The 22,059-nt window shown below is 35.8% G+C and overlaps 1 protein-coding gene across 1 annotated transcript; it reads right to left on the bottom strand.

The window, feature by feature from the left end:
- Positions 1-3,751: 3,751 nt before the first annotated feature.
- Positions 3,752-19,272, bottom strand: LOC131955197 (ficolin-2-like). Its single transcript, XM_059319218.1, has 2 exons — positions 19,162-19,272; positions 3,752-4,108 (listed from the first exon to the last, which is right to left on the bottom strand). Exons 1-2 carry the CDS (start codon positions 19,270-19,272, stop codon positions 3,752-3,754), a joined length of 468 nt encoding a protein of 155 aa, XP_059175201.1.
- Positions 19,273-22,059: the final 2,787 nt, after the last annotated feature.

The raw sequence follows: 22,059 nt of genomic DNA, 5'->3' as shown, positions 1-22,059 counted from the left end.
CATATGACCAATATGTAGGAGTGAATCATGTGACCAGCACCTGAGATGTAGGAGTGAATCATGTGACCAGCACCTGAGATGTAGGAGTGAATCATGTGACCAGCACCTGAGATGTAGGAGTGAATCATGTGACCAATATGTAGGAGTGAATCATGTGACCAATATGTAGGAGTGAATCATGTGACCAGCACCTGAGATGTAGGCGTGAATCATGTGACCAGCATGTTGGAGTGAATCATGTGACCAGCACCTGAGATGTAGTAGTGAATCATGTGACCAGCACCTGAGATGTAGGAGTGAATCATGTGTAACACACTTAGGACACAGCTATAACAGACGTTTTGGGTAGAGACTGGTTGCTGTGCATTGTGTGTGTGTTAGTTCTGTCTTGATCGTCTTAGAGTAATGATGTATATGATCTGTGTGACTCAACTGGGAGAGTGATTTCGTGAGAAGTCTATATGGACGATAATGGCATAATGACAGCCTTTTGTCTTGGTATCCTCACATGGTAGTGGGTCAAGTAGGTGAACCCTCTCACATTTGAACATTTTAGGTAGTCTTTTGTCTTGTTAATGTGAAGCCGTAGTGTAGTCAAGTCTTAGTATCGTTCGTTCAAGTCGTCCTATATATTTTTATAGTGTAACTAGCGTACCCGTCCCCCGCGTTGCCGCGGGAAGAAAAGAAAGTCCGACGAAATATATAAGAAGGGTTTCATCCATACGTTATCAATCCTATATTCTTAGACGCGTGACCTTGTTTTCTAAAAGTGAGCTATTTAAATGTAAACAGTGCCTGCGCTTGGCTCATAAATATCGGGACACGGGTTAACCTACACTACCGCATGAAAACCTTGAGTGTACATCAATCACTCACCGAAATAATGAGGTAGAACAAACTTCGGTGACCGTAGAGGGGTGCTCTCAGGACCCCCCACACCCCCCCTCCGCGCCCCGATTAAACTTCCGCATAGGCGCCGTCGTGCCAAACATAACCGCTCCGGAACTCTGGGTGCCAAATTCTGCATTGACGAAAATCGCACCCTCGCAGGAGCCACCCATATCATATTTTCATTATTTTGTTCACAGAAACCTTTTCGGGAGTATTCTCATCAACTCAAAGTTTCATAATACACGGATGAAAGGTGTCGAAACGCATCTGACTTTTATTTTTTATATACAGTACATAGAGAAAAATCGAACCCTCCCGTGGCGCCACCCATAGAAATTTGAAAATGTTTTTGCGCGGAAACCTCAACATCACCCAAAAGTTTGATGGCGATCATTTGAACGGTGTCAATACAATTCACTGTTATTATTTTTCTATACCGTATATAGAGAAAAATCGCATCCTCCCGTGGCGCCGCCCTTGCGAAATTAAAAATGATTTTTTAATACAGAACACTTCCCAAACTTTTATGTCTTTCTGATGAACGGTGTGAAACGAAAATCGACTTTTATTTTTATATACATTGAGAAAAAACAAATTACGCACTGACGGGGCGCCACCCCTGCGAATTTGAATTTTTTTTTTCGCAGAAACCTCCCCAGAAATATTCACAACAACTTCCCAAAGTTACACAGCGATGTGATGAGAGGTGTAGTAATTTATAAAAGACAGACAGACAGACAGACAGACAGACAGACAGACAGGCAGACAGACAGACAGACAGACAGACAGACAGACAGACAGACAGACAGACAGACAGACAGACAGACAGACAGACAGACAGACAGACAGACAGACAGACAGACAGACAGACAGACAGACAGACAGACAGACAGACAGACAGACAGACAGACAGACAGACAGACAGACAGACAGACAGACAGACAGACAGACAGACAGACAGACAGACAGACAGACAGACAGACAGACAGACAGACAGACAGACAGACAGACAGACAGACAGACAGACAGACAGACAGACAGACAGACAGACAGACAGACAGACAGACAGACAGACAGACAGACAGACAGACAGACAGACAGACAGACAGACAGACAGACAGACAGACAGACAGACAGACAGACAGACAGACAGACAGACAGACAGACAGACAGACAGACAGACAGACAGACAGACAGACAGACAGACAGACAGACAGACAGACAGACAGACAGACAGACAGACAGACAGACAGACAGACAGACAGACAGACAGACATTGCTTTATATATATATATATATATATATATATATATATATATATATATATATATATTTATATATATAGAGAGAGAGAGAGAGAGAGAGAGAGAGAGAGAGAGAGAGAGAGAGAGAGATAAATAAATATGGCATTTAACTGATAGCATATTGTAGAATCATTTGTCTACGTTAGTGTCGTCGTGTTCTAAGTTGAAGCTCTAGGAAGAACTACTGAATGGCTAGAGAGGAATATAATAGTAGTAAAAACCCTCACACTGAATAACTGTTGGTTACATAGACGCCAGGTATAACAACCGGCCCTATAATAACTAGTCCAATAGAGATACAAGAATCCGTGATAATTATTTCTCTTCAATACAATGGATCTAAGAAAGTAATTTATCTCTCACGCTTAACTTAAAAGAAACTTAATTTATAATTACCAAGACTATTGTCATTTCTCAATAACACTTGCTGGTGCCCATACTTAAACCTCGGCGCCCATCGCTGCTACCAACTCCCCCCCCCCCTCCCACACCACCCGCCAACAACCGAGCTACGCCACTGACACCAAAAGAGTTTCTTCCAGGCATCTTGCCCCCCCCCCCGAATTTTTTTCACCGCCACCCCGAACGAAATGAAATTTATATAATTTATATAGAAAATATATACTTTTAACAGTGTCCGCCCCCCCCCCCCCCTCCCCGAAGAAAGTTTACCGCCCCCCCGAAAATTTCAAGTGCCCTCCGGAGAAAAAAGTCTGGAAGAAACACTGGACACCAAGTTCTCTTGGTTATCATTGTGTCGACCTGACATGCATAACAATCAGCGAATATTAAAATAAGTAATAAAACATTTCATCCAATGTTGAAAAAAAAACTTATAGATGATTATAAATTTATAAAATTAGGCAATAATTAAAATTATCCACATACTTGGAGAATATAGCGATTATATACCTTGGCAAACATAGCAACACAACATCCCTATTTTAGTTAAGGAAATAAAAATACAAATATTTTGTTTTGGTTTTATAATGATTTTATTAATGATATATTAAAGATGTATGCAAACGGTTATCTATTGCCCCAAAAATTGATCACGGGAGGTAACAATTAAAAAGTATCCTTTTGATCAGTGATTTAATTATATACCTTGAATCGATAATAATAATAAGAATATTCTAATCTTAGTAATAAAACATTCAAAATAAAATTAAAGTTGTGTCTATCTATTGGTAGATAACAAATATACTGCTAGTCTATGCATATGCAATAATAAAATGACACCGTTTTTTTTTTCTTCGTTAATGGCTAGCACACAAACCGTCAATCAATGAGGGATTTTAATTCGAGATCACTGCATATATGGTCTTGTTATCTCATTGTAATGAAACATATTATGTTCGAGTTTTTAAAGTCAGTTTTCAAATAAAATGTTATATTTATCAACTTTAAACTTAACTCAAGAAAATTTTGCATTAGTTAAATTTTTACATCTATTTATTCTAATATATGTAATGTTCTTTATGCTTCTGAAGATTATATAAATAATTTGATTATTGCATATCCATTATTTTACCATAGCATTGTTTTCGGGTTGTTTACGTTCGACGAAGTTTCATCTCAACAGAGCTTAGAGAGTTTTTATAGCTTGCAACGTTATGCCATTGCATTCCTGTTTTAAATTTACCGTTGACGTTAACCCATTGACACCTTTCATACCACCAACCACCTTCACACATTTCAGCACAGTTGCCATGTGACCTATCGTTATCAGAGTCAATGGTTGTAAACTTCAAGCCGTTGTGACGTCTAAACCAGTCTCCAGCATTCCCACCACCGAATGACGTGATGCTCATCTTATACTTTGCTGCTTCATTTTCTACCTTAAAACCTCTGTACACAGCGTAGTAGTCTTTACCTTTATACTTCATATCAAATCTGAGTTCATTATAACCCTGTATTTAACAAAAAATTAGAAATATTTAGATATTGCATTGTGTTTTAAATATTTTAAGTATAGATCTGCTAATACTATATGATAATTATACATATGGCTAAAACGTGACGAAAATCTATAAATAATACAAGGAATTTTCTAGAACAAATTTTCCATTTATGACAATAATAATTGGCTTTGCAGTGGTTGATATTTATAATATACACATTGCTTGGAAAACTTTGTTATAAAGTGAAAATTTGAATAAACTTATTTCGATATAGCCTTAATTTATCCCATTATTACTAAAAAAATACTTCTGTTGGAAAGGAGTATATAATATTATCTATTTCCAGCTTACATTTCAGCTTATATAATAGAAATAGCATTTATATTCAATTTACGCATGTAGGCCTAATGAACGAGTGAAGGGGATGAATACTGGTGAATGTAGTTTGTACCATTTACACAATTCCGTTCGTCCCTGTTCAGTTCTCGTGCTGTGAGTTGTAATAGTCCGGTTTGTACCAGTTTATGATAGGTTATAAAAGGTGTGTGAAAACGTGTGTTTGCCTCAGTTTCGTCCAGATCTTCAAGATTTCTATAGGTTAGGTCTATACTAGTATTTAGCCACTGTATCGTAGTTTTACTAGCTTGTGTATTTTGTGTTTAGAGTAGATTGGTGTAGGTAGTGTAGATTTTATTAGTTTGTTTAATTTATCGAGCCTTTTTATTCATTTGTTACGTTTGCGGGTGTTTGTCTTATATGTTGCGCTACGCATCGGATTACCCGTAAGGCGTGTCCGTGTGTTGACAACAACATATGGCTTATCAATGATTAGAACTCCCTGCTTTTCATTAATCTCCTGACATTGCCTCTCCTTTCTAACACGCTCGCAGTTAATAAACAAAAGACAATCATCCTTCTGTCAACCCATCGGGTAATTACCCCATCTTCCCTTACAATATATATTACTTATGTACTTTTACTTCTTTTGATGAGCTCAAATCTCTAATTCTAAACCTCACTTATTCACACCATAACTTCTTTGTATCTCTTTACGTATGTTGGTTAATGGAGATAGTGACAGACTGCGGGAGTGGAATTGACCTGTTGATAAAACCCGTAGACGACGAAATGACCTGTGAAAAATATCCTACTGACTGCATTTTACTATGTTTGTTACATAACCACGATCTTTATTACATAATCTGCGTTTCCTCTTCTGAAGTTATTTTACATAATCTGCATTCCGTTTATCTAATAAACACTTCTAAAATCAACGGAACTAGACACGTAGCTTTTTTCCCGATAGAAATAAAAACACGCTTTGTTAATTGTATCCATCTATTAACAGACTCCATTTGCAGTAAGTGCACCTTCATCATATCAAGTGAGGATGCATAATATTTGTTTCGTTAGTTAGCTATTGTTTGCATAAATTGAACAACTTAACGAAAAGGATTAGCTTGCATACGCAATTAAAATAGCACTTTACTTACTCTAAGCCCACTAACAATTTTAGCCAACTTCAAAACAATCTTTTGCTCATATTTGTTATATTTCTTTATCGTACAATTCTTGAAGTCAGGCTTTTATATGTCTATCTCCTCCTCAGCTATGCATCTAGGTCTAGATGTGAAAAATGTTAGCTATGCAGAGCCTGTCTAAAAGAGCATCGTATTTTTTTCTCAAAATAAGTATACAGGTCAGTATACGACCTCTATGGCGGCTTAATACTAAATTCGTTTACAAACACCTTAAATACGCATCATCTCCTCTGGTGTCTCACCAATCCCTCCCCTTTCTGATGTTTTTGCCTCCATGACCCCACCCTCACAACCCCCATGACCCCACCCTCACAACCCACATGCCCCCCATCTCATTTCATATTATTTATTATGTATCAATGGGTGTGTGTTCTATTGCAGTTTTTTGCTGTGTGGCAGTAATATGCAGGGGTAGTTAATCTGTGGGTAATTAAAAGGGAATATGACTTGAGGATAATTATAGAGGTATGAGAAGGCGTGAGATGTAATATTTCATACTCAGCTTTCCCCTGATCCATGAAACTAAATCAATACCGCTAAAATCAAAACACTATTTCTAGAGGCGATATTTCTTTAGCGCAATTTCCATACGGACAATTGCGATTAACTCGTCATTTCTGGATGGATGGATGGATGAATGAATGAATGGATGTGTGTCCGCAGCTTTACCGCAGCTTTAAGTCGTATCTCCTCCTCAACGAAGCAATATCGAGGACTAGTTCCAAAGCAAATATGTTAAGCAAGTTCCGAGGATGATTGTGGGCCAAAAAAATTCCCGGAATTTCTTCCTGGATTTCCCGGAAAAGCAAAAAAATCTCGAAAAAACGCAGTTTTTTGCCCATATCTCGGCAACCAGACTACTGAGCGACTTGAAACATTTACCAATCGATTTCTGCCATAATTTAGAACAATATTGCCGAAGAAAGTTTTAAAAAATATCCTTTCGTTCGGTCACAACACATTTTTTTTTAAATTACATAAACACCTACAAACCGATCGTTCTCCTAGCTTGAACGCACCCCAGCATTATACGTCTTTGTGATCACTATCTATTTTTAGATAACATAAGGAAATTGGCCTTAAATTGTCACTAGACTTTTTATTAACTTGTTTTAAAAGTGTACCACATCTACATTTTAGAGATCATATAATAACATGAATAATGTGATATCTTGCGATGAATTGGAAAAGACATTTATTAACTGATGGAAAATAAAATGTTTTTTTTTTCGTTAGACTGTCTTTAACAGTTATATACGTGCATGTTGTGTCAACTGAGTTTATGACAGATAATATTTTTGTGGTAAAATACAAAAATCACTCAACAAAAAAAGCGTGTATCATACGTAATCACGCGTGTCATATTTAGTTACTACAATATATTTAATCGTCAATACAATTACTACATTCTAAATTAGATACTTTGTAGAAAATGACGTAGAAGAAACTATGATCTAATTGAGAAATTGATGTTTAAAAGACCCCATGTTTTGTGAAACAGTTATCATATAACTAAACTAACAAACTAGTGTATATATGTATCGAATAAATTGATTTTTTTTAAGAATTACAAATTAAGTGATAGCGTCAGAGGCGTAGCGACCCTTCCCGGGGACAAACTTTCGATTTGCACCCCCCCCCTCGAACTTTTCATTTGCACCCCACACTCAAACTTTCAATTTGGCGCCCCCCTCGGGAGCAAGTTTTCGATTTGCACCCCCCTCGAACTTTTCTTTTGCACCCCCCCCCCCTCAAACTTTCGATTTGCACCCCCCCCCCTCGAACTTTTCATTTGCACCCCCCTCAAACTTTCAATTTGGCGCCCCCCCTAAGGTCGGCGCCCGGGGACATATGTCCCCCCGCCCCCCCCCCCCTCGCTACGCCTCTGGAACGGCGTCAGTGTTTCTTCCAGACTTTTTTTCTCGGAAGGGGGGGGGGGGGGCACTTGAAATTTTCGGGGGGGGGGCGGTAGACTTTCTATGGGGGAGGGGGGGCGGACACTGTTAAAAGTATATATTTTCTGTATAAATTAGATAGTATAAGAGTATATGCAAATAAAGTAAACAAACGAAGACAGGCGATTGTTTTGTTTATCTAGAAACAAGATGGCTGCAAGGCACACGTGGTTAGTTGCAACCTATCATGAATTATTTTGATTTACTGTACTATAATATGATTGGTCAAGCGTATCAATGAATCTCTTCCCATTCATAATTTTTACGCGCATGCCCTTATATGGAGTTTGATATAAAATGTTACTTTGAAGAAAACAACTTCTATCCCACTTATTTTCAGAACAAAAGAAAAGTCACTACACCAGCGGACACACGAGTGCTTGGCCCTTAGATTGCTGTAAAGTCTATGGTTCCTCGCGGACAAGTAATAAATGATGTAATACCCGCTCGAAGATAGCCGCTGTCCGCGTGGTAGTGTGAACACTTGCCGGGGGTACCATGTTTCAAATCGTAAGAAACGGATAACCGTCAGCTGTAGAAGTCCGAAATGTCCGGTTAGATAGATAAAGGTATTAGTTCCGAATTAAGTAACACAAATGTTGGGGAGCAAAATTAAAATTTTGTCGAAAAAATGTGTATTTTGTCCCCTTAAAAGATAATTTCAAATAAACAAACAACATATAATACAAACACAGTGAAAGTCGTTCAACTGTTATTGTTTTTTTAATTATTTAGGTAATAGCTAAGCTATTATTGAGTATTAAAATGTGTTATCAAAACTGTCAGAAAAAATATAGGAAACAAAAAATTTGATAAATAGTTTAGAATTATTTAAATGACAAAATAACCTGTATAATAATCCATCCTCCATTGTCAGTCTTGTTATCACACAATGTCCTGCTGACATCTACTCCAGCATTTTTCATGTCCGTTAAAATGGCACATTTTGACTGGAGTAAACAATATAACGAATTTTTGTTCTAACAACTTAAGTCGATTGTTTTGGGCTGTTTTGGGCTGCTCGAGACACGTATTTTGAAAACTAAAGTATCGATATAAACACAATTTTGCTTGATTAACTCTTATACAACAGCTGTCACAAATGTAATGAAACCAACTCAAATGTTTTTGATTATCACTGCTGGCAATACTAGTTTTTCCTTAAACCAAAATCGTTTAAAAATCAGCTGAAAATGTTTTAAACTATAGACAGACGGCAGCTGTAATAATTTGTTAATACAAATACTTCTGTTAAACCTGTTTGTGTATGAGTAATCTCTGGAATTGTGTTGAAATAAATACGTAAATCTTGTAAACAAAACTATAAAATCAATACATACAAAGCTTCTAATATTTTCAACATTCGCTATTCCATGTATTTTTTTACATTTATTTTAATCATATTCTAAATATTTAAACTATTAAAACATAATATGTCATTAAAACTCGCGATGGGTTTCAAATCACAAATAAATGTTTTTGTACAAGGCTTTTTAGTGATTCACACTCTGGGAAGAAAATGTAGTGTTATATGAAACATAATTTAAATGTCATTATGTTGGTGAGAATGTAGGACAGGTGTGGTGAGCAGCGGGTCAGGCAAAAGGAAATGTGGGTCACTTCCATGTAATTTAGTAAAAACAAGTACATGTGTATATGATTAGGTAATTACAATATAAACCTAGTGCTTTACTGTAAAATCTATTCCATGAAAGTTATACTGAACGGTATAATGTTCGTTAGTGCACTAGACACATGTGGCAAATGAGGTAGAGATCTAGGCATATTAGGGGACAGTATGTTCATCACTACGCCCAGCCTCCGTTGTTTCCTTAAAGTAAGTTAGGTTACCAACAAGAGATTGATGGACTTAGGGAAGTTTCACTGACTTGAATATGGATTCGAATCGAGACTCTGGGGTTAGCGGTCTGACTCTCTACCGCTAGGCTACGTGGTCACATCCTGCAATTTTCTACGAACTTCTTTTTAAAGTTATTTCGCCCCCCCCCCCCCCCCCCACACCCTCCGATTATACCGTTCTCTATTCCTAGCAATCAATGCACGGCTTTGGGTGATCCTTCTAAAGCCAAGCTAATGCTTGCTAATGATCTGTTTCATCTAATCTCTTAGTCTAAGCGTCTAACAGTGTTGCAAAGGCATGCGGGAAATAATTATGTCTGCTTTTGTACTAATAGTTAATCATGTCTCACTTGTTGGGAAATATTGTTATTCATATGAACCTGCGTCATGAATTTCTGGCTGTATCTTACAGACGGTTATTTTATAATTGAAATAATTAGAACCTTTATGAAAACAATTCAGATCAACTAAATCATCAACTACACTATTAAAATTTAGGTGTGAAATATTTTGTCTGAGATATTTTGTTTGAGATCAATTGTCCGTGGTATCATTTGTCCTGATATATTTTGTCCTGGTATCTTTTGTCCGTGAGATAATTTGTCCTGATATATTTTGTCCTGTTATCTTTTGTCCGTGAGATCATTTGTCCTGAGATCATTTGTCCTGAGATCATTTGTCTTGAGATATTTTGTCCGAGATCAATTGACCTGAGATCATTTGTCCTGGGATCATTTGTCCTGAGATAATTTGTCCGTGAGATATTTTGTCTGGGATATTTTGTCTGAGATCATTTGTTCTGAGATCATTTGTCATGGAACCGGATATGGATATGGAGCGTCAACCACCCACGGATTGATCACAATTTACAACTGAAAAATCTACCAGATTCAATTCAATATAGGGGCCTACATTTTTTATATGGAATGACTATTATCTTAGGCTTTCTAGATCCGTCTAAAGACGTTAGGTTAATTGTTCACGTATAATGTGTACCTTAGAGTAAGATTGTATTTATCTTTGTCAATACTAGCTGGAGGTGAAATTTTAGGTCACGTGCATATCTGCTGATCTACAACATCTTTCGAATGCATCCTGTACAGATGAACATGTTTTTATGTGGATTGTGTTTTAAAACTATATGCCAGTATATGGGGTGGAGTCGAGAGAATGGAGCTGAATTTTTGTACAGAAAAATTAACACATTCTCACACAACTGTACTATAATATGATTGGTCAAGCGTATCAATGAATCTCTTCCCATTCATAATTTTTACGCGCATGCCCTTATATGGAGTTTGATATAAAATGTTACTTTGAAGAAAACAACTTCTATCCCACTTATTTTCAGAACAAAAGAAAAGTCACTACACCAGCGGACACACGAGTGCTTGGCCCTTAGATTGCTGTAAAGTCTATGGTTCCTCGCGGACAAGTAATAAATGATGTAATACCCGCTCGAAGATAGCCGCTGTCCGCGTGGTAGTGTGAACACTTGCCGGGGGTACCATGTTTCAAATCGTAAGAAACGGATAACCGTCAGCTGTAGAAGTCCGAAATGTCCGGTTAGATAGATAAAGGTATTAGTTCCGAATTAAGTAACACAAATGTTGGGGAGCAAAATTAAAATTTTGTCGAAAAAATGTGTATTTTGTCCCCTTAAAAGATAATTTCAAATAAACAAACAACATATAATACAAACACAGTGAAAGTCGTTCAACTGTTATTGTTTTTTTAATTATTTAGGTAATAGCTAAGCTATTATTGAGTATTAAAATGTGTTATCAAAACTGTCAGAAAAAATATAGGAAACAAAAAATTTGATAAATAGTTTAGAATTATTTAAATGACAAAATAACCTGTATAATAATCCATCCTCCATTGTCAGTCTTGTTATCACACAATGTCCTGCTGACATCTACTCCAGCATTTTTCATGTCCGTTAAAATGGCACATTTTGACTGGAGTAAACAATATAACGAATTTTTGTTCTAAATATCAGTTGAAAACATGTGTTTTAACACTAGGAAATCATTTGCTACTATGTTATTTTCTACAGCAACATTATCATCTAGCAAAACACCACACATTCACACCCATCCATATACACTAATGTAAGAACGCTTCTACTTTGGTAAACATTGTCGAGACAAGGATACCCGTTTCATAATGTTAACTCTTGGCATAGCAGCAACAAAAGCGTAAACTTGTGATGTAACGTATTTATGGACCGCACCGAGGGGCACAATTTAAAGGAGTGACTCCAAGACAAAAAATAGCACAATATATATAAAAAAAATGATTATTCCATTTAAAAAAAATATTTATTAGAGGTAAATAGACTTTTAAGAACAAAGATGACTAAGTTCCGACAGGGGTGGGGAAGGTAGAGGGAGGGGGGGGGGTGAAACCACGACGCAAACCTGCTAATTCCAGCTATATTAATAACCGACATTAGATAAACATCCTTATTATTATCTGAGCACTATTTTAAATATTTCAAGGTGGGGGAATTGGGGGGGGGGGGGGGCTGTCGGGGGGGGGGGGGGTGATTGGGGGGGGGGGGTGAGTTTTATCAACAACACATTGCAAAATTCGCCTGAGGAAAAAGGTTTTGTTAAGAATCGTAATTACTTATATGTCAATCAACGTCTGAAATGAGGGGTGCGCCATTTAAATTTATCTAATTTTATAAATTACTACAGAAACAATGCTTTTTGCAATTAAATTATAACTGTTAGAGTTAGGCCCCTAAATGTTTTTTCTATGTGGATTAACATAATCTAATTACGGAGTGACACCAAGTACAACGTCCTCCAAAGTGGATTGGGGTGAAATCCCATAGAAAATTTACAAATCTGCATACCATTCGATAAAGCAAATTCTTATACAATAGCCTACGAGCGTGTAAATAGATAAGAATTCATTTTGACGAAATTCAGTTTAAGCAATACAGTTCCTACTTCCTTTACTAGAAAATTAAAAAAAAAACTTTGATTCCCGATGAATGTGTTCTTACATTTTTTTAATTGCAATTACTTTTTGTGTTTGTTTTTTTGTTTTCGTGGCAAAGGAACAAAACATTTTTTAAAAAAAAAATGTTATACCTTGTTAATCTTGTTCTCTCTTTTTTGTATGTCTTGCGGTTTCACTTTGTCATCATCATGTTTACCTGTGCCAAACATGTTTAAATTAAATTTGAATTTCAATTGAAATTTTGAGTACCTTGTTTCAGGACGTTATTGCAATTTTTTATTCTTATGCTTACGGGACGACGTTGATGAACACTTATTATTTTAATTTTCTTAGAGAACATCTGCTTTAGAAACCAAAACCGTATAAGGGATAGTGTGGTCAGAACTAAGTCGTGCCGCCTTAACGTGAATTAGGTACCCATTAGAGTTAGGTGGCTTATGGACATTTTATTGACTTGAGCCCGGATTCGAACTCGATATTTTTGGGTAAGCAGCCTAGCTCTCTAACACTGAGCCTCGCCGTCCAATGTTGAACAACTGAAGGAAAAAATTACTCATTCCAAAATCTATAGATCAGTATAAGTATCTATGTCGCAGAAAATACTGAACTCAATCAGCCATATTAAATTGACAGTCGGATTAGGTGACATTACCTGTTTTACAATAAAAAATATATTTCCTCTTATGCCAAAACATTAGTTTGAAAACTGTATTAAACTTAATTTTTAATCCTGTAAATATATTCATACCTCACTCCAAGCTACGTTGTGTATTAAAACTTAGAAAATGAATAATTAACCCGAGTTAATTTATATTAGAAGTATGCAATATCCGTGTAGATAAATTGAACGTTGTTCACAATCAATAACTTATTAGGTTTTTGTATTTAAAAAACGATGAATGCAAGTTTCTAGTGTATTGGAAATTATTTTTCCATAATAGTTTAAAATAGTTACCTGCTAAGAAACTTTGACATTAATTATACCGTATATATGCGGTGGTGAACGATAAGTAAAATTTCCATAAAGAAATTTGATCGATCGATAAAAACGAAAGTAAAAGCAATCGTCTACAACCTCTTTGTTTAAAAAAAAATTAATGACAGTAAATGTAGCAAATTAACGTTTATAAACTTACCAGAACACAGAAAAAAGTTGAGAGCAAACAATACAACAAAAGCTCGAGCAGATATTTTCAGAGTCACCATGGTTGTAGTCACACAGCGCAGAGACGAATGATGTTGTTATCGCTAGGCGTTGTCGATATATAATACTGTTGGATTTTTATGTTCCTTCTATATGCTGGTCTCATCTGGCATAAGACTTTTATTTTAATTACGTGTCGCTTATAATTTGTTAATAATTATTTTAACCCTTTCAGTACCACAAGGTCTGTACGCATGATTTAAAATATATTTATGAACACATTTAGAAGTCAAATGACACGTAGATTTAAAAATGTTTTTCCGATATCTTTAATAGTTTTAAGATACACCATAGGACGTAAGTGTCCCTTTGGGTTTTAACGGAGAATTATTGAACATAGGTTGCCATGTGAGTTACATCAATGTGTTTATTCGAAAAGTGATGGAAAGTTTATGGTACATTATAATTTTAACTATAAGAAATGATAACACATTTATGTTGTTTATGAGTGTGTCGTCATGAGTGTATCATATATATATATATATATATATATATATATATATATATATATATATATATATATATATATATATATATATATATATATATATGAGGAGGGGGGAAACAAAATTTTCGGGGGGGGGGGGGGGGTGGCTTTTTTCCAGTTCTGCCACCGATCAGTTTGTCCATGTACTTATGTAGTGTTGTGCTAGTGAATGATTGTTCTAATGTACTGATACAGACACGTACAGAATTCTGTGTAAAATGTACTTTTTCTAAAACAAATGAAGTATTTCAGGTGAGTTAAGCCTTCACAGTATGTAATAGTCGTTTTTTTAAACGGATTACGCTAATAAAAATTGTTACTGCATAGTAATTTCAGCTCAGGAAAAAAAATTCTGCACGTTATTATGTACATCCAGTGACCACTTAGAAAATATTTTCATCTGCGCTGGGATATAATGTTTAGTCAGCAATACTACCCCCCCCCCCCCCCCATTCCACCCTAACAACTTAAGTCGATTGTTTTGGGCTGCTCGAGACACGTATTTTGAAAACTAAAGTATCGATATAAACACAATTTTGCTTGATTAACTCTTATACAACAGCTGTCACAAATGTAATGAAACCAACTCAAATGTTTTTGATTATCACTGCTGGCAATACTAGTTTTTCCTTAAACCAAAATCGTTTAAAAATCAGCTGAAAATGTTTTAAACTATAGACAGACGGCAGCTGTAATAATTTGTTAATACAAATACTTCTGTTAAACCTGTTTGTGTATGAGTAATCTCTGGAATTGTGTTGAAATAAATACGTAAATCTTGTAAACAAAACTATAAAATCAATACATACAAAGCTTCTAATATTTTCAACATTCGCTATTCCATGTATTTTTTTACATTTATTTTAATCATATTCTAAATATTTAAACTATTAAAACATAATATGTCATTAAAACTCGCGATGGGTTTCAAATCACAAATAAATGTTTTTGTACAAGGCTTTTTAGTGATTCACACTCTGGGAAGAAAATGTAGTGTTATATGAAACATAATTTAAATGTCATTATGTTGGTGAGAATGTAGGACAGGTGTGGTGAGCAGCGGGTCAGGCAAAAGGAAATGTGGGTCACTTCCATGTAATTTAGTAAAAACAAGTACATGTGTATATGATTAGGTAATTACAATATAAACCTAGTGCTTTACTGTAAAATCTATTCCATGAAAGTTATACTGAACGGTATAATGTTCGTTAGTGCACTAGACACATGTGGCAAATGAGGTAGAGATCTAGGCATATTAGGGGACAGTATGTTCATCACTACGCCCAGCCTCCGTTGTTTCCTTAAAGTAAGTTAGGTTACCAACAAGAGATTGATGGACTTAGGGAAGTTTCACTGACTTGAATATGGATTCGAATCGAGACTCTGGGGTTAGCGGTCTGACTCTCTACCGCTAGGCTACGTGGTCACATCCTGCAATTTTCTACGAACTTCTTTTTAAAGTTATTTCGCCCCCCCCCCCCCCACACCCTCCGATTATACCGTTCTCTATTCCTAGCAATCAATGCACGGCTTTGGGTGATCCTTCTAAAGCCAAGCTAATGCTTGCTAATGATCTGTTTCATCTAATCTCTTAGTCTAAGCGTCTAACAGTGTTGCAAAGGCATGCGGGAAATAATTATGTCTGCTTTTGTACTAATAGTTAATCATGTCTCACTTGTTGGGAAATATTGTTATTCATATGAACCTGCGTCATGAATTTCTGGCTGTATCTTACAGACGGTTATTTTATAATTGAAATAATTAGAACCTTTATGAAAACAATTCAGATCAACTAAATCATCAACTACACTATTAAAATTTAGGTGTGAAATATTTTGTCTGAGATATTTTGTTTGAGATCAATTGTCCGTGGTATCATTTGTCCTGATATATTTTGTCCTGGTATCTTTTGTCCGTGAGATAATTTGTCCTGATATATTTTGTCCTGTTATCTTTTGTCCGTGAGATCATTTGTCCTGAGATCATTTGTCCTGAGATCATTTGTCTTGAGATATTTTGTCCGAGATCAATTGACCTGAGATCATTTGTCCTGGGATCATTTGTCCTGAGATAATTTGTCCGTGAGATATTTTGTCTGGGATATTTTGTCTGAGATCATTTGTTCTGAGATCATTTGTCATGGAACCGGATATGGATATGGAGCGTCAACCACCCACGGATTGATCACAATTTACAACTGAAAAATCTACCAGATTCAATTCAATATAGGGGCCTACATTTTTTATATGGAATGACTATTATCTTAGGCTTTCTAGATCCGTCTAAAGACGTTAGGTTAATTGTTCACGTATAATGTGTACCTTAGAGTAAGATTGTATTTATCTTTGTCAATACTAGCTGGAGGTGAAATTTTAGGTCACGTGCATATCTGCTGATCTACAACATCTTTCGAATGCATCCTGTACAGATGAACATGTTTTTATGTGGATTGTGTTTTAAAACTATATGCCAGTATATGGGGTGGAGTCGAGAGAATGGAGCTGAATTTTTGTACAGAAAAATTAACACATTCTCACACAACTTTAAATCGCTAGTATGAATCAAGATGATCAGCACGTTACGATGTACTTAACAAACATATACTTAAATACCTCGAGTAAATTTAGTTGAAATCATTGAAAATGCTTAGGGTAAAATTAAAATGCTTCAAAAAGATGAATGACCCAGCTTCTAAAAAAAATAACTGAAGTTGTTTACAATCAGAATTGTGGCTTTTCAAACTGCTAATTTTCTATAAAACTTGTTTTTGCAAATACCAGTAAAGAGGCTTGTTAGCGATTAAAGGGTCTTGTAACGAATCATTTTTTTATTGTCACATGTGCACGGAGTAAATTTTAAAAAAAACCAACTAAACAACTAAAGCGTCGCTGCGGGTGTCCCTGATCGATTCTCAACGGCGCTGTGACAGAAGATATACAAATGGAGACTAAGTTGTAAATGGCTGGTGCAAAGCCTAGCCGAAAACGGCTTATCTTCAATAATCCATTGAACCACTAGTAGAAATATCAAAGGCTAGGGTTTACACCGCTTTGTACTGAACAGAACACAGATGTGCATGCTGGTAAGGTAATCCGTATTACAAAGCCACATAAACCTAAATGTATTTGTTTGATTCTATTCTAATCATATCGTCTTTCCTGTGTATTTATCATTTTCATAAAGGATTGACCTAAAATTAGTTTCATTAAAAAACATCCGTTATTTAGTTAGAGCCAGGAGGACATGATGCGGGTTCATATGAATAACAATATTTCCCAACCTGTAAGAACTGATTAACTATAAGAACAAAAGCTGACATGCAATTGTATCCAAGCTTTAGAGTAAGAGATTAACACATTATTAGCAAACAGTAGGGTGGCTTTGGAAGGGTAACGCTGAGTCGTGTGTTGAAAGCTAAGTATAGAAGGTTGGTTTAATGGAAACTTCTACGAGATTATATTGACGTACGGTGAGATAATAGTAAGGTAATATGGTGTTATATGGGACGGATTGGCATAACGTTAGAGAGCTGAACTGCTCAGTAGACCGTCCCTGAGTCCACCCAACTCAATCCACCCAACACAGCCCACCCAACTCTGATGAGTACCTAACTCACGTAAGTAAAGGCAGCTGGGCAGAGAGATGACCACACTAGCCCTTTATATGCCAAGGTCACAGAAATAAGTGAATTCTACTTCACTTGCCCCGTAGACCGTCAGGTTTGAAAGGGAACTTTACTTTAGCTCATGGTTTATAGTAATTTAATAAGAAGATAACAATGGTCTCGTAATAGAGGTGATACGGTGGGTATGTTGTGGTGAAAAGGGAGAAACTAATGTGATAGTGGCGAGACAATAGGCAGGTAAGTATGTTGTTGAGTTGAATTAATCTGCAGGTAATAATGTTATTATGTTGAAGTAATATGCATGTAATAATGTTGTTATGTTGAAGTAATAGACAGGTAATAATGTTGTTATGTTGAAGTAATAGACAGGTAATAATGTTGTTATGTTGAAGTAATAGACAGGTAATAATGTTGTTATGGTTAGGTAAATGGAAGGTAATAATGTTGTTATGTTGAGGTAATAGACAGGTAATAATGTTGTTATGGTTAGGTAAATGGAAGGTAATAATGTTGTTATGCTGAGGTAATAGGTAGGTAATAATGTCTTAATGTTGAAGTAATAGGCAGGTACTAATAAGGTTGTGAGATAATAGGCATGTACTAATGAGGTTGTGAGGTAAAAATTGGACGGCGTGGATTGGCGGTTAAGCGTCTATCTCTGATGTGTACCTAACGGTTACAATGTAGTAAGGATAGTGTCATAGTTGAAGCTATTTTAAGATAATGGTGAAGTTGTTGTTATATAATGTTGGAAAAAATGGCGTCAACTTGTTTACTTCCGGAATTGTCAACTTTCTTTTATAGTTTTTAGTGTTTTTATTCACTATTAAATCAAAAAAATCTAAGGGAAGTATTACTCATCCAATAGGGTTGAGTATGTAGTTTAGTACTATTTTCCGAGCCGGTTCTTATTGTGATATTTTATGTTTTTATTTTATTGTCTCATCCATTGTTAAAATGTAAAACGGATATCTATATTCTTAGTTGTTGTAGATCTACTGATGATTCGTTTTCTATGTAATCAATGTCTACTGATGTCAGCATGATATTTTAATATTGCTGGTGGGTGAAAATGTAAAGGACTGGCGTTGTCACCAGGAGCAGCAGAGCTAAGAAGTATCGTTTAAATAAAGACAAAGCTATATCAAAAAAGATTGCTAACATTTGTGCAGCGGATTATATTCATTTTCAAAAGAAAGATGGAGGTAAAAAGAATCATCAAAACAAAATATGCTGATGTTGTTGAGGAAAGAAGGGATGATGATGGCGCCAATGTTGAAGATATTTATAAATTACCAGGGCTATCTGTCCATCTGTACCACACGAATAACAAAATTATGGTACAGGGAAAATCTAACGTTGTGTCTGTATAGGTGAATACGGAATTTTGCTGTATTTTAAATAACCTCATTACAACAGACAAAGCTATGGACATGCCTCTACCCATGTCGCCGCCACCATCACTGTCACCACCACCTTCACTGTCCCCACCCAGAGTATTGGAGCTACCCATTTCACCGCCCATGATTATGTCCGCTTCCAACAGTGACAATCAATGTGCAGAGGTTACGATCAATATCAATCAGTTAGATTGTGTAACACCTATAAAAAACTATACATTTTCATCAAACCTATCTCAACCAACTGATTTGCTTAGTCGAAAAATATCATTTCATCAACAACTGGAAAATAACTTAAGATCGTTTATTCTTAATGAGATCACTTGTGTTAAAAAAGCTTTTAAAGCGGAGAAATTGCAGTTTAACAGCCAACTAGAATAACTCCGAGTCGAAAACGCTTTCTTAAGGGACGAAGTCAAGAGACTATCTAATGAAGTACATAGCTACAAATTTATACACGTCAACCTTAAGAAGCGTTTGGTGGATCAAGAAAATATTTCTGCGTCACTAAAGAAACTCCTCACAACCAAGAAACCCTCTTGCAGCACAATATCCACCTCAACATGTGAGGATAATCAACAACTAATAAATGAAACAAAAATCACACCGGTAAGCATCCGTCAAGAAGCTCCGTTCCCAATCCATGTTAAAATTACACAAAGTGAAGACAGAGCGCGTTTATCCAGACCATCGGAACATTCGAGTCCCAGCACCCTGCAACGACCACGCACTAAAAGTGATTCTACACAATACAGCGTCCCAACGGTCAAGGCTGTCCATGTCCCAGTTGTCCAACGCTCTACTCATACGGCACTAATAGAGATAGCACACAACATATCGCCGCCACCTACACCAACCAAACAACGAAACACCATTTGATCCTTGGTGACTCTACACTTAAAGGTCTCCATCCTGATATAATGGCCACGGATCATTACGAGCGTGTATCGGTAATAGCGCTGCCTGTGGCAAATTTTGATAAAATTAGGGACGTTATTAGTAGCCGATCACGTGACTCTAGCACCACAACTGTAACCTTACATTGTGGTGTCAACGACAGTCTATCAAACGTCAGACTGTCACAAGCTAATATGCTAGAAATTGTTAGAAGTATCACTCACAAATTTCCCAACGCAACAATTTTTACAGTCTTTCTGTATTAGTTATAAATACTGTTTTATAAACAATACACCTTTTTTCACTGCGAAGTCAGGTGCCCCGAGACAACGCTTGTACAGTGACAGTATTCATTTAACTAAAATTGGAAGCAGTATTCTCGCTAAAAATATAAAGTATCCCCAAAGAGCCGTCAGCTTAACAGATAAAGACCAGGTGCAACTTTCAAGCGTAAAAGGTACAAAGGTTGATGTGGTTTCGACTGTTGATATGCTTCCAACAATATCTTCAGATCAATTGAACTCTAGCCCAGGCTTACATCACTTAATGGGCTTTAGCCCTTTGTTACTTCATCAACCTCTAATGTTGTCGCTTAAGCGCCTACCTGGAACCTAACTTTTTCACTTACTATTTACTAGTTTAGCTCACGGTACTATTTTAATTATAATACATATTGATACTATTGTACATTTATATTGCAATATATATATATATATATATATATATATATATATATATATATATATATATATATATATATATATATATATATATATATATAAATTTATTTATTTATATATATATTTATGTATATGTATTTATTTTGAGAGAGAGAGAGAGAGAGAGAGAGAGAGAGAGAGAGATAATAAGGCAGTGTGAAGAGCAGAGAGTGTTTGTTTTATTGGGTGACAAAGTGTGTAATTGTAAGACAATTATATTGATTCTGTTTAATTAGTTCATTATATTGATTTTTGTTTATTCTTATATTTTTGTCTTATTCATTGATATTTTATTATCTTTATGCATTGTCTATTTGCATCATCCTGGCCCTAACAAAGTGCGCTAAAATTGGACCATTTAAATAGTTTCCACATATTTAATAAATAAACACCATGAAGTTCTAAAAATTTTAAACAATTCCAACAATAATTTCCATATCTTTGGTTTCTCTGAAAATCGATTACAATCTTTTATAAATGATGTTGAGATATCCGTCTCTGATTATAACCTAATACGCCGAGACCCATCCTTACACAAAGAAACTGGCCTTTGTGTCTATGTCCACTCCTAAATTCGTTTCAAGTATAGGAAGGATCTGTCAACGGAAAATATAGAGTGTATATGGATTGAACTGGAAAAAAGCAAACACCATCCGGCAATTTTAATTTGCTTCCTTTATAGAAATCCTTGCGAAAACATGGATTGGTATGATCGTTTTTGCTCCATGATGGATACCGTTTTATCTACTAACAATGAATATATCATATTGGGAGATTTTAATATAAATTTATTAAAATTATTTTCGACAAAAATATTATGCGTACCTTCGCGGCAACACATAACTATAAATTATCGCTCTTTTAGAAATTTAATGAAAATCTTTTTCTTTCGGATTTATTGGCTGCCCCCTTCTGCAATGTATACAATTATAATTGTCCCGATATAGCCATTTCTGAATGGCTGCGTATTTTCTATACTATATATGACAAACATATTCCTAAAATCTCTAAAAGGGTTAAGACTACATACAAACATTCTTGATTTAACAACAATATCGAATCTGCAATTAATAAAAGAGACTGGCTTAAACGTTATGGAACTTCTGAGGACTTTTGTAGGCAACGAAATTATGTCAAACTGCTCGTGCGTAGGTCGAAGAAGGAGTATTTTAATAAGCTGCTGTCAGGCAAACCTAATTCCAAATCTATCTGGACTGCCATAAAACAAATAATTAGAAAAAACCGCACATTTAATACAGATGGACATTGCCAGATATCTGCTGATGACTTTAACAA

This window comes from Physella acuta, unplaced genomic scaffold (genome assembly GCF_028476545.2).
Source record: "Physella acuta isolate Inbredline_101_S28 unplaced genomic scaffold, ASM2847654v3 ptg001058l, whole genome shotgun sequence".
In the NCBI taxonomy this organism is placed as follows: domain Eukaryota; kingdom Metazoa; phylum Mollusca; class Gastropoda; family Physidae; genus Physella; species Physella acuta.
The sequence above is the reverse complement of the archived record's forward strand: the minus strand, read 5'-3'. Positions and strand labels throughout refer to the sequence as shown.

Bases quoted from the DNA above. Each gene is read 5' to 3' on its own strand.
- LOC131955197 (XM_059319218.1), bottom strand. From the start codon at position 19,272: ATGGGCGGTGAAATGGGTAGCTCCAATACTCTGGGTGGGGACAGTGAA. The intron at 4,109-19,161 runs GTAATGAGGTTA...TGTTAAATACAG, and splicing joins TGTCCATAGCTTTGTCTGTT to GGTTATAATGAACTCAGATT.